Genomic DNA, 14138 nt, shown 5'->3' with positions numbered 1-14138 from the left:
GATATGCCATAGGAAGATTGCGCTGCCATAATAGAGTTTGATATGTTAAACAATAGTGTGATATCATAGTATACAATGTATATAATGTGCAATCTCAGTAATGAAATATTTGAGTTCAAAGCGGTTGAAACATGGGCTACATGTGAAATAGACACAGCTGTGGAGTTATTGAGACTTTGAGATAATTTGATCATTACACAGGGTCAAGCAGGGTCAAGGATTGTGTTAAATGAAGCAATATTACATGAGAGGGTGTGCTTTAACGTCATTATTGGCAAGCAAAGAGGTCCAAGATCCATAAGTGTCACTGCGACACTTGGACTCCTGTGCACTTTCTCTCCACAGATGATGAACAAAATTCTCCACCACATGTATGATTAGCAATGTTGGTCCAGAGTTCCTGTGAGGGTGATCTGGGCACATTCTGGATTGAGCAATATTTCTAGTGATATCCTGTGGGCTGGAAATGAAAACCTTCTGCTGGAGTTGGCAGCTCAGTTTTGGAAGAAAACAAAGTTAGAGAGTTACATCATGCATCGTGTCTTTTAAAATGTAGATGGAGGTGATAAATCACTCTCAGCTGAGCATGTGTAGAGATTTATAGTGCTCTCTCACACACAGACCTTACTCCAGTTAAAACCTCTGGAACGCCAAGTATGTGTCATTTGAGGATTCAGTTCAGTCTGTGTGGAATAAAGTTGAGTATTCATCAGGTTTTCTATGGGATTCAACTCTGAGGTCACTTTAACTATAGCTTTAACCTTGATGCCTGGCTACTTTTATGCCCCAACATATGCCCTTATTTTCTCAAAAAAGAAACCAGACTGGCAACACTAACATCCAGCCTTCAGCATGCATGACATGATTTATTTCAAGAATCCAGAGATTTTACACATATTAACTACAAATCATATAATAGACTCAAACTGTTTATTTCCATTCCCACCTTCATAAGGGAACACGACTGGCAAAAGTAATCCACAGGAAAACAAGAAGGTACCAACATCTTTCTGCAACAATATCATGCTTTTTTATTATATAAACAGAATTTAGAAAAAAAAATCCTTCCTTCTGCATCATTTAATCTCTCCTTTGTTCCCTTCTCCTTTGCACCTCAAAATGCTGTCGCACCCGTCCCTTCCTTCAAACTACAGTATCATCCATAGAAAATGTACACTGATCCTCCAGATACAAAAACTGCTTGTTTGAACTAAAAACATCAGTTACACAAATAAAAAAAAAACACTAAAATTATCAAGCAACTAAAAACATTTTCTCGTACAAGTTTTGAACTGAGACTGTGGAAATTGAACTAGACTGGGGTTCAGATTGTCTTATGTTTGAAGCGATTCATGATTGATTTGATTATCTCAGTGGTCACAGTCTAGGTCAGATCAAGTGCCAATGTCTGTCTGTTTCCAAACGTCTATATTACACTAAAACACTGGCTGAATATCAATGAAAAAATATAGATCCCTGTAATCAGTTTTGCTGGCAAAATCTTATTCCATGGTTAATCTCAAAAGCCCTTCGGTGCTTCTACATCATCATGATGCACATATTGAATATTGAAATAGCAGCTCGTCTCTACTTATTGGTCTGGTTTTAATTTTCAGTGGCTCTTTGGCAGTGTCCTAGCTGTTATCTTTTTTGTAAGTATACTGTGCTCTCATTGAGAATTGAGGTGGTGTGTTGGTGTGTAAAGGGCAATCCTATTACTCTGAAATATATGTCCGACACACACACACACACACTCGCGCACACATATGCAATGAAAACACAGACACAGAGCATGCACGCAAAGTAGGTTGGGGCAGGTTACCCTTCCAAAAAAATATTAATTTGCACCCCTACTGTGCACACATCATATGAACGCCACTTAACTATCCGATACATGCTCATTAGGCAAAAAAAAGATACAGTACTCATGCGCGCCTATTCATGCAGGATCTCACACACATGCAGGATCTCACACACGTACACACGCACCTCAGCAATATGGCAAAGTTAGTCATTGTAAAAGTGCGGATTAGTCCCAGTTTCACAAAGTTGTTTTTATTTGCCATTTAGTATTGGGATATTTTTGCCAGTCAAAGACACTTAATTTCACAGTGCAACACAGTATGACAAACACTGACATTAGGGTCAAGACATATCATATGGGTGAGGTTAAAAAAAAAAAAAGTCCATACAAAAAAGAAAAGGGTAAAATAAAATAAAAAGTGCAAAAACAACTTAACAGTCACTGAAAATAGCATTAATTCAATTTTTTTGCGTTAATTGTGCAAATTTAAGTCCACTATAGAAACAAAAATCAGTAGCAGCAAAAAAAAAAAAAGAATATGGACCATTTTTAAAACATTATAAAGATCACAATGACATTGCCAATCACTGTTTTACTTAAGATATCAATATGGCATCAAATGGATATCAGTACGAATGTAGACAGAATACACACACACACACACACACACACACACAGTCTTGCATCCAAACAAACACACACACACACACATACACACACACACACACAACAAACAAACACTTGGTCACAGTTAACAGGTGCCAAGGACATTGTGGTGGGAGTCAAGTTTTAGCTCGGTACCATATCAAAAACAATACATATTTCACACACTGTTAACACAGAATGCCAAAGTAAGGATTTACAAACTGCACATGCGCACACACACACACACACACACACACACACACACACAAAAACATACACACAAAAACATACACACAAATCTCAAAGAGACAACTAAAGATGTGATTTCTTTCTACGATTTCCTCCCCTCTGGTGGGAAAACAAAAATGTGTTAGCCCTAATCCTCCCTTCCTACAGGAATGGTGTTCTGTGAAGCCACGAGGAAAGACACTTGCTCTTTTTTTTTTCTTCCTCCTCTCTCTTTTGATCAGGTAGAAAATGTGACAGGAGTATGTCTGATAGATGGATAGCTCTGTGAAGCAGCACTCTGGTCAAAAATGAAGGTAGGAAAACATAGATGCGGATAGCGAGACTATCTTACAGTTAAGTAGAATTCAGTGACTACAGATGAAGTAATTCATATTGAATCCTATTCCCCGGAAAAAGAAAGATATCACCCAGAAAATGTTGTTGAGACACCTGCCTGTCTGTCCCTAACTACACGTAGTAGGTCTCATAAAGTCTAAATAATAGTGCCACCCACAGTCAGTTCCATGTACTGCATGTACAGCATGTACAAGTGTATGTGTGAGAGTCTGTGTACGTTGGTCTGTCTCTGTCGGTCAAGCTATTGGTTACTCTTAAGTTTAAGAATCCCATTAAAATCTCAACTGTCCCTGTCCTCCCAGCCAAGTAACAGACCTTTCTGTCGCTCTTTTTCCCTGCCTTGTTACTGCTTTCCCTCCCTCTTCTCTCCCTGAACTTTCTCTCTGCTGGTCTCTTTCCCTGCCTCCCTCTTTTCCCAACTTGTCTATCCCTCTGTCTCTCCTTCATGTCCTTCTCTCTGTCCCTCTCTAGCTGTCCCTACCAGTTAGTTTTTCTGTGTCGGGTCCCTGCCTAGTTAATCTAGAGGTGTCCCTCTGTCCCTCCCTCCCACCCGCCCACCCTCCCTCTATGGACAAACACATAGGGCGTGGGGGCCGTCCGTCAGGGGGAGCGGCCAATAGCATCCCTCTCCCTCCCCCCAGATCTGGGCAGTGCAATACACAGATGGATGAGTTTCCCATTCACCCTCCTCCTGCTGGCTCACCTAGAGGGAGAGCAGACACAGCAAAGTTAACTTCAGCGTCAACATTTACATACTTTTGGTTTGAGTTTAAATAATGATGTGTGTGTGTGTGTGTGTGGGATTACCTCTTAGGTGGGTGTAGAGAATCTAAACGCCATAGCAGGCTGCCAGTCTCTCCTTCAGCAGTGGGGGGAACTGCTCCGAGAACTGCTGCCAGTTCTCCTCCCCAACCTGCTCCTTAAAGCCGTGCAGGATCTGCAGGAATAAACAGAAGATTTCAGGCACATCCTCAGGCAATCTTTAACTTCCCTCAGCAGTTGGCCACAAGATTACACAATTTTGCAGCTATGCAAGGGGTTGATAATTGCTTCATCAAATATGCAGTCTTTCAACAGTTCCCCTTTAAAGATTCCTTTATCAAAACCAGGTCTCATAAAAGCAACAACCCTGCATTCAATGTTTGACTGACTGCAATGAGGCTGAATTAACAACTGGGCAAAGAAGGCAAATGCCCTTGGGCTCCAGCATTTGTGAATCCGAGACAAAATTTGCATGCAGAGCATTTTGGGCTTCATGCGGTAAACTCCTGAGGGTGAGGTTGTGTTCGCTTCATTTCTCTGCAGAACAACAGCAGTGTCTGTGTTGCTGAGCTCTACAGCAGAGCAAAGTGAGATGAGCACACCTCACAGTGACTCATACAGAAGAGTATGATGATTTCCTGGTGAATTCAAATCAGCCTTCTGGATGTGTAAACATAGGAACTTGTTCCTCAATATGAATGTTTTTCCACTGCATCATACGTCTCTGCTCGAAAATGGTACAATACTCCTTTTCCTTCTTTGTTGCTGTTGCTTTATGTTGCACACTCAGTTTTTCCACAGTTAATGGTGAATGGTTGAAGTTCCAAGTGAGCTGATAAAACATTGCGGACAACTAATCCATCAGAAACAAAATGCACTGGACCCAGATTTTAACGTTTCTGTTTGGCTGCTGATCAAAGGATATTCTCCATTGTTACTGTGTCGCGTTGAAGATGACATCGTGGCATTTTCGCTATGACAATCATCTAAAGAATCCCACCTACACTGAAGGGGGCACCGGCTGCAGTAGGAAACGAAATGATCAAAAGTTCCCGGTACCAAAAATGCTTTGAGTCGAGTCGTACCATGTTTCTACCACCTGAACAACACACTATTATCACCCAGTGACCCCTCACCTTGTAGAACATGTCTCTTAAATCATCTTTAGGATTCACCCAGGAGGCCACTGCATCACAGAAGAAGATGAAGTCCTGAACAAACACACAGGAAGAAGTGAGAAGGTTTGAAAAGTAGTCCTGAACCATCTGCGTGCTTACTGCCAAATGCACAGACTGCAAATGCATTCACTTAAATCCTGTAGTACACAACGTCTCACCTGCACGACACCTCCTGGGTTCACACCAATCATCATGCAAATCCCGCGGAAGGCAGAGTCTTTCTCTTCGTTGTCTCTGATGTTCCGCAGAGATGTACACCTGCGGCAAGCCACATTAACCAATTAGCAGCTGTTAAACTCGATGCAGTCACTGCTGAGAATTCACCTCTCTTATATTATCTACTGGAGAACATTTTCTACAAGATGAAAACAACAAACTGTCTTCGTCTCACTGTGTGGGAGGACATTTGTTTTCAGAGGGTTCAGCGGTTCACTTTCACTACTCGCTGATTGCAATCATTTCAAGAATTTATTTAAAGAATCTCAAGACCACAAAGAATGATACAGCCTGCCAATAGCCTGCCATCGCTCACCAAGGTCGGATAAACTGTGGCAGCATGGCAGCAACCTCCTGAGGACACACGTAGCCCAGTCGGCCGATGGTGATTGCTGGAAGAGGAGAGAGTCAGAGTCAACTTCTCCTAATCTGCTCTGATTTTCAACATGTAACTAGAAAACTCGGTCTAAAAATTAAAGAAATATCTGTGTATTCATCATACCAGTGTTCTCCAGCAGGGTCTTGGGGGTGTTGGGTCGATTAATAATCTCAACCAGCTGGTTCAGAACCATAGCGATGTACGGCTGCATCTCCACGCCTGATAGAGAGGTGAATTAAAGTGAGACACACATCAAGACGCCACATCTCGACTGCACAGCAATCGCATATGATAAAGATTTGCTGCAACTCACCCATCTGCATACAGATCTCTCCTATGGCCCAGGTAGCATTGTTGCACACTGAGATGAACTCTGGGTTCAGATTTGTCCCGAGGATTGGCATGAATTCAGCTGCAGGACACACACACGAAAAAATGTCATCGACATATTTGAATATTGAGTATGCACTGTGTGTGGCTGCATGTGAAAGAGACAACGTGATAATTACCAATGCACGGTTTGACATGAGGAAAGCATGCCTTGGTTAAGTCACCCAGCAGAGCGAATGAACTCTGTCTTACTTCGGGCATCGTATCCTGGGACAGAAGAGACAGAGAGACAAAGACAAATGTGAACACACACCTTGTAAAGAACAACTAACATCTCACTGTGGCTGTTCTTACTTTATCATCATCATCACAAGTCTGTGATGGAACGAGGACTGAACCAATTGCTTTGCACTTTTTAATCTATCTGTGGCAACTAGCACTAAAATCTGTGACAATTACATTGCTTCACAACAAGAGTCACCCTATAGTTCATCAGTTGAACTAATTTAATGAGAGAAAATGTTCGGTTTCCATCAGCAGTAACAAATATAGCTGTGATATGACTGTAGGTGGGTTACAGCTGAACAGGGAGGCTGCTACCAATGACGTAACCTGCATCATTTCCTGTGAATCTCTTGTGAGTGTGCAGGTAATTTGAATCCAGTGCAGATGAACAACAAAAAGGGAGGAGAGGTAATAACAGAATGCAAATACAATGACGTGCACACATGGGCTCTCCTCACCTGCATGCACTGGAAAAGCAGAGTCATGATGTTACTGCGTGCCACAAGCGTGTCCACGTGGCCACCAAGTCCCTCAGCCAAGCCGCTTAAAAGATCCAGAGCAACGATCATAAAGTCCTTGTCGGGTGCTTCGTACTGGTCTGGCTGCTGACTGTACATCTGAGACACACAAAAGAGAAGGTGGAGAAAAAAGATCAGACGTGGTACAATGGGATAAAGTGTAATTTATGTGAAGCATAAGTGTGTGTGGCTCACCATGGCCTGAGCCAGTGTCTTCTGGACCAGGGTGACACATCGCTGGTAGACGGGTTCGCAGTATGGGAGGAAGCCGCTCTGCAGGGCCGTGGCAACAGACGACAGACACTCCAGCAGAGGAAAGAGATCTTTGTCTTCATCTTTCAGCTCATTCCACTTGGCAATCAGCGGAGGCATCAGCTTCTGTATGTACTCCTAAAAAAAAAACAAGTGCGTTTGGCCTGTGATTTATTTGTCCCTTTACCATTAAATTTAAATATGTTGTCCACAAAACAAAGCTGTGTAAATGTGTGCATTTTTGTGCTTACAGGCTGGTTGAGATGATGTCCCACAGAGTCTGCAAGTGTTCCTATAGCATCATAAAGGATGAGCAGGTTCTTGTGCTGGTACTTCCCAAAAGCAAAAACAAGCGTGTCCAGGATGAAGCTCAGGTAAGGCACCAGCTCAGTACACGCCTCCTCCTCCAGGGTGGCAAACGCGCTGTAGGAACGATAAGATGGGAGTTAGAGGGATGTAGGAGCGATGGGTGAGAAAACACGGGACAGGAGAACATGAGGAAAAACTAGAGCGAGCTGCACCTGCATGCCGCTTCCTGTACTCTCTTATTCCCGTCCAGTATGCGCTTGAGCAGCTCTGTCATGAGGGGTTTGAGGTGAGCGTCAGGGGGTTGGCTGACCACCCAGTGGGCATAGCGGCTGAGGGTCCAGCAGGCGATGGAGCGGACCAGGGCCTTCTTGTCGCACAAACATTGGATGAGGTGGGGGATGAGCTCAGGCAAGTAGGGTACCATGCCTTGCATACAGCCTGGAAAGACAAAACCGTTTTACACATCTTAAGAAATGCAACATTTTGGGGGATAAGCTACCACCAGCAGCTGGTGAGCTTAGCTACTAACTAGAAGTAGGGGGAAACAGCTAGCCTGGCTTTGCCCGAAATTAACCAAATTAACCAGCCTAATAAGAAGAGAAGTTCTTTATCTCAGGCAGTAAAAATATCAGGACATATTCAAGGATTATAGATCACCTCTTGTCTAGGAAATAACAACCAAATAATATCCTTTGCCACTGTTTACATGTCTTCCCATAAGTATATTGTATTTCAAGTCTGTGCCGTGTCTCACCCTCAGCGATAGCCCCCAGCACTAGGATGCCAGATTCCTTGATGACCCAGTCAGGATGGAAAAGCAGGCCTTTGAGCAAGGGCAGGAGATGGGGAAGCAACTCCTCACGAAACACGTTGGCAAGAACGTCCAGAGCCGCGGCCGAACACTTCCCTGGAGGGGGGGGGGGACCACCATCAGTATTAGATAACTTTGAACTGTCCAAATGCGCTCTGTGGTTCTGAACATTAATCATGAAGCTCTTATTAAAAGTTAAGAACTGCCCATCTGTCTGTAACTTACGTAGGTTCCAGTCAGACAGCGTATCATCATCGTCGTCCTCGTCCTCATCAATGTCCTCCCCCTCCTCGCCCTCCCCTCCTTCGTGCTGCAGAGTGACCGTGCGAGACTTGTGGAAGCGAGGCTTGATGTCTTGCTCGCTGTCTGGAACTGCCTCGTCCTCTTCAACGTCACCCTGGAGGACAACAGGGACAGAAAGGTGAATACAGAATGGACACTGCTAAAAAAGAAGAGACAAGAAGAGAAGGCAGGGTGTCTGTATGAGAAGGGGGAGGGGGGGGGCTCACCTTTAGAAGAATAATGTCAATCTCAGAGTATTTCATCCCATTCACCAGGATAGGAATCAGTCTGAAAAAGAAAAAAAAGGGGCAGACAACCACATTACTACTCACTTCCTTGTCATCAACCTAACTCTGTCCAATGACCTGTTACCACACTGACACTTACTGGACCAAATGACCCGACAGGGCCTCTTTACAGATGGGCTGTTCAGCCAGAGTCAGCCAGAACTCACAGGCCTCCAGAGCCACATTCTCATCCGGGTCCTGGGTCCGCTGCAGCATGTACTGTTGACAGACAAGAAGAGGCGATGAGGAGGAGGAGGAGGTAGAGGAGGAAGCCACTCACTTGTTCCGCTCTGTTTAAAGCTGTGTTTGAGATCACGCCCCAGCCTCACCTGGATGATGCTGTGCATGTGTGGGATGAGACGGTCAATGCGGACCTCCAGCAGCATGACGAGAGCCCTGCACACGTTCTTCCGCACTTCACTGTCCTCGTCACCGGCCAGCGCAAACAGACTCTGGATATGTAAAAGACATGGAGAGAGGGAGATAAAGGCGGGTAGGGGGGTGGGAATAGGTTAAGTTAAAAACGTGCACTGTTACGCCACATTTACATTGTTTACAGTGTAGACAACTTCCTGTAGTGGCTCGTCTTAAGTAGCAAATACAGCACAAACATAGCAAAATTAATTATTATTTTAAATTATTAAATTAAACCAGATAAAGTCAGGAAATATAGAACTAATCCATAATATAGACATGTTTGTTTCACAGTAAAAACACAGAACATTGAACAGACAGATGCTTTCTGAAAGGGGCTAAAGTTGAGTCTTGGTGAGGATGGGAGGTTTGAAGACAATACATGAACCTGTTGTGCTCACCTCAATGAAGGTGTCAATGTTATCCATTAGAGCTTGAGCTCGACCAATGATGAACTGGTTCACACACGCTATAGCATGGGACCTGAGAGAGAGACAAACAAGTGGGATCTATAGTGATGATTTCAACAGGGCGAGTTGAAGTGGAAAAGTGCCAGCAGAAAGACAGAAAGCCAGGAAGAAGAAGAAGAAGAGTCTGGCGTTTCACTGACCTGATCTTGGGGCTGCAGTGCTTGAAAAATTGTAGGAATTTGGGGATCATGATGTTGAGAGGTCTGTTCAGGGCGTCGCTGTCCAACAACTCTGATGAATCCTCGCAGATCTTCTGCAGCGCTCCGAAAGAACCCTGAAAGGGAGCGAAATCGTAACAGATATGAATCTGATTATCACATTAACATTACAAAGATATCTGTGTATGCAGGGAGGTGAGCCTGACCTCGCAGGTGTTATAGTCCTCCGAGTTGAGCAGATTGCACAGCTGAGGCAAGAGCTCCGGCCAGGTCTGCAGCTCTCCTTTAGAGGCTATGGTCGTGATCAGGATACCTTTATGAAAGATAATAAAAACAAAGATATAACAGGACTTAAAAATTCAGGTAACTTAACTCACCATCGCATTTAATCATTTAAAACAAACAGAGCGCTGGTTTCCACAGAGCCACATTACCTGCAAAAAATTCAACCACCTACACAGTAGTCTGACTCACACTGGCTTTGAAAAAAAGAAAATGCAGCCAACACTAGCTTTTCTCTTTCTCCATCTTCTCTTTGTCGCTAAAAACACCCACCGATCGTAGCTCTGATGAGCGGCGAAGGGTCTCCGATGTTGTTGAGGCATTCTCGCTTGATGAAGTCAGCCACGTTGGGAGGAAAGTTCTGGTAGTGAGCCTTAACGTTGTTCTTCAGTATCAGACCGCTTAGAGAGCGAGTGGGCTCGTCTTGAGGAGGAAAGCAGCAGAGAGGAGGAATATAAATACTTTTTTTTTTTTTTTTTAATGCAAAAGAGGTGAGGTAAGACGCAGAAATATTTGCAGGGAACGGGCATACGCACCCTCAGATTTGAGGCTTGTGAGGACAAAGATGAGATAGTTGTTGAAATCTGGAAACTGGTTGAGTTGCTCCAGTTTCTGCAGGATCTGTTAAGGAGTTCAACCATCCACACACACACACACACACACACACACACATAACAAAAGCTCACACACCCACTCCTGATACCTTGTGTTTGACATTTTGGCAGTGTGGATGAATATACAATTAAAAACACTCTTTGAGAACACGCCCAGTCAGCTTTTATTGTCATCCGCTTTGACACAAAAGCTCTTAGAGATGCAAAATCTCACACCTCTTCTCTCTCTCACACACACACCGACATAAGGATACTTCTTGCACGGCTCTTTGTGTCGCTGTGTCTGGGGACTGGGAGTCCTTGAGTAGCTGAAGCACTTGCTGCAGACCTTGTTCATCTGGCTGCCACTCCATCCTACACACAGGACACACAAACACGCATTACCTGTTTACGAAGCGCGTCACTGCCGTGACCTCATCATCACTACTCAAAACACGTACACAAGTAACGCAAGCTACGCAGTAACGATTACTGCAGATTTAGCAAACAAGCACAGCTGTCGCTACCAATAGCAACAACTTGTCAAACGCTGCCTGACTGTTAACCTCACGGTCGGCTGCTTGAATCGACATTTATCGGGAATATCCGTCAAACAATGTAGCAAATCACTGCGGTGAAAGAGCTCGTGTTTTAGGAACGTTTTCCACCTTTTTTGCTACCATTAAACCAAAAAGCTACCCGTCCTTTAGTGAGTTACAGTTGCATAAACCACTGACAACACCAACTATCAGTGGCCATCTAAGCAGCCTTTCCTACATTAGGCCCAGACAGGCGCAAATGTCTGGCTCATTCAGATAGCAGGCTTAGCTTAGCGTCGCTGTGAGCACATACAAGGTTGAGACAGAAAACAGCTGCTAAACGCCGTGTTGTGTTAACTACGAGGACGGCTGCGTTTCCCTGTCAAAGCAGTGTTTGTAATGAAAGCGACAAAGACTGCGCATTAATAATCACAACATTCGCATATCAACCCCCCCGGCAGCTAGTAAGGCTAGCTAGCATCATCTTGAAAGTACCGCGAAAGGTTTTTTTTTTTTTTTTACCTGCTCGCTCCGATGTGCTAGATCTATATTTCTATAGACAAAAAAAGGCGCAGCTACGCTGTGACTTTTAACATTAAATAAAATATGACCGCGATCCGCGTAGCTAGACACAAACTTCTAATCTCAGTGGATCTGTGTGGTCGCTGTGCTAGCTGCTATGTGACAGAGATTGCATGCCTTGCAATCAAGCCGGGTGATCCGTTTGAGCATGTTGGGCTTCCGTACTGCTAGATGGACGGGCGAGGTAACCGTATGGAGAGCTGTGTGTGTGTGTGTGTGTGTGTGTGTGTCACTGTGCTGTCTTACACTTAGTTAAGATGCATCAAATTCTTTTACTGAGATTGTGAACAAACATGTTGAGAACTAGTTAAGACTTAAATATACGTGTATATATGTGTTATTTGCTTCAAGAATAAGGTTGAGTTGGTAGGGGATGCGCCAAAACATGGGCAGATACCTGAGTGGAGAGATCACAAGACCAGAAAATCACATTCACATTTTCCCTTTTTAAATAAGGGAACCCTGAAAATAATAACCTCAGTTGTAGAACAGCCTCACTTTGACTTTGCATGTACTTCATGGCACAGTAGCACCCTCAAGGGGATTAAAACTAAACTTCAAACAGCTCAAAATAACTAGTCAGGGTGGTGTTGAACCTTAGCCCCATGTTGTCTCACTGTGGCCCTTCCCAATTCAAGGAATGAAAATGAAAATGCCTATTGTACATGACAGTGGTAGAGTGGAATAGACTTCCAGGAGAGAGCTGTGTAAATGGACATGACATACTGTATACACTGTTCAACAGAGTGTAAAGTGTAACATGCACCAGTGTGGCATTATGCTTTTTGCTTGTAAAACTATTACTCTAAATCGTTCATTCCCTCTACAGTCTCAATCACTTTTTGCAGCTTTTTTTTTTTTTGCAGCTGTTGCACATTATTTAACTGTAAATTTGATATTTTATATACCGATATATATAGAGTTCTAATAGATGGTTACTTGTTTACATATGTTGATTTTGTTTGTATACAAAATAATTTCCCCCTGGGATTATAAAGTATTTCTGATTCTGATTCTGAATAAACGCTCTGCAGTCTTTCCATTGTCATTGTGGGTGTATGTTTTTTTTTTTTTTTTTTTTTTTTTTTTTTTTATCTGCCCATGCCCCAGATAAACAAAGTTGTTTTGAATTTGAATTTGACTCTGTCAAGGCTTTTACATTATTTACCAATCTGTCGTATCTATGTGAGTGAGACAGCCCTATCCTCTGACCTCGGTTACCATAGTAATGATCAGAATGGCACTTGCTTTCCTAAACACAAACATACAGCTGCTCTGTATCTCAAGGAAAGAAGCCAGCAACCCCATAACAATCAAGGATTTAACACTATCCCTACAGTGACCTTAGGACATATGCTTGACCCTATGTAATCCCCATACAGTATGTGGCAGGGGTTGTGCCTGGTTAGATGGCCGGTGGGTGTATATGTATTTATGGATGTGACAGGTGTGAATAAATGGAGTTATGTTTAGAAATAGCCTATACGTTTACGATAGTAAATGTGTTCATGTATAGATAGAGAGAAATACAGTATTGTCCCTAACATATTACATATATGTTTTTGATATGTAAAATAAACCAGTCATGCATTGTTTTATGTTACGATTCATTTCTGACCACCAGATGGTGTCAGATTCAAATTTACATTTCCATTATCTACTGTATAACTGACCTGTGTGAACTGTTACAGGATGTGGACACGATATCAAAAACACTAGTAAAACTGATAACAGTAACCACCACTGTGAAGCTTGTCAAGCTCATTTTATATGACTATGTGTATCAGCATGTCTGTGATATTTCATCTCTGATAGGAGGATGTGAACATTCCCATAAACACCCTGAAATAAAAAAAACAAAGTCCAACATTAATAGGCTTCACAGAGGCAGCCATATTGAACTAGATTTCAGTGCTTGTAAATACACTGACTGGCCACTTCACATTAGGTACACTTGTACAATCCAATGTTATCCAGTGCAACAACTCTACCATAAAAGTCTACTTTTACAAAGCGTATAATGTTCTAGTTTTTGTTGACACAGTCAGAGAGGTATTAATTTTACTTGTCTTAGTGGGTGTTGATGTTGTACAGGACCGCATTATATTGAAAGGTATTTCTAATATTATGGCCCTCTTATGTATAAAAGTGTACTGAATACAAGTCTACTCATTTTTTTTGTTTGTTGATAAAATGCATTTCCATGCTATTCCTGATTTGTCCTTGACAAATAAAGAAGTACAATACTATATCATTCTTGCTCAGTCCCAAAAACATGTGACTAAACATTTTGTGCCTTTGTAGATCCACAGTGATCTCTAAATTGTACAATACATTAGAAGACTGAGTGAATATGTGCAACATATTGTTGAAATTAACTTATTTTTCTTTAGACATCTCCTCCACTTGTACCTTTTTACACTAAAAGACATAGTGTTTATATTTTATTATGTAACG

General features: G+C 42.7%; 1 protein-coding gene across 2 annotated transcripts; it reads right to left on the bottom strand.

The window, feature by feature from the left end:
* Positions 1-2885: 2885 nt before the first annotated feature.
* Positions 2886-11854, bottom strand: tnpo2b (transportin 2b). Of its 2 annotated transcripts, none has more exons than XM_019260946.2 (24): positions 11622-11854; positions 10836-10935; positions 10504-10579; positions 10241-10390; positions 9892-9998; positions 9668-9801; positions 9459-9540; positions 8973-9095; positions 8744-8862; positions 8584-8644; positions 8300-8471; positions 8018-8170; positions 7476-7701; positions 7206-7377; positions 6898-7092; positions 6643-6801; positions 6079-6172; positions 5883-5981; positions 5693-5788; positions 5507-5582; positions 5133-5232; positions 4933-5007; positions 3842-3971; positions 2886-3737 (listed from the first exon to the last, which is right to left on the bottom strand). In XM_019260946.2, the coding sequence occupies exons 2-23, from the start codon at positions 10932-10934 to the stop codon at positions 3864-3866; spliced, it is 2676 nt and encodes an 891-aa protein (XP_019116491.1). In that variant the 5' UTR covers position 10935; positions 11622-11854; the 3' UTR covers positions 2886-3737; positions 3842-3863. The 2 variants fall into 2 exon arrangements, with proteins under 2 accessions (XP_019116491.1, XP_019116492.1); XM_019260947.2 differs by having other exon boundaries at positions 6079-6166.
* Between the last annotated feature and the right edge of the window lie 2284 nt (positions 11855-14138).

Source organism: Larimichthys crocea, chromosome X, assembly GCF_000972845.2.
Source record: "Larimichthys crocea isolate SSNF chromosome X, L_crocea_2.0, whole genome shotgun sequence".
Taxonomy (NCBI): domain Eukaryota; kingdom Metazoa; phylum Chordata; class Actinopteri; family Sciaenidae; genus Larimichthys; species Larimichthys crocea.
This window is presented reverse-complemented; position numbering and strand designations above follow the sequence as displayed.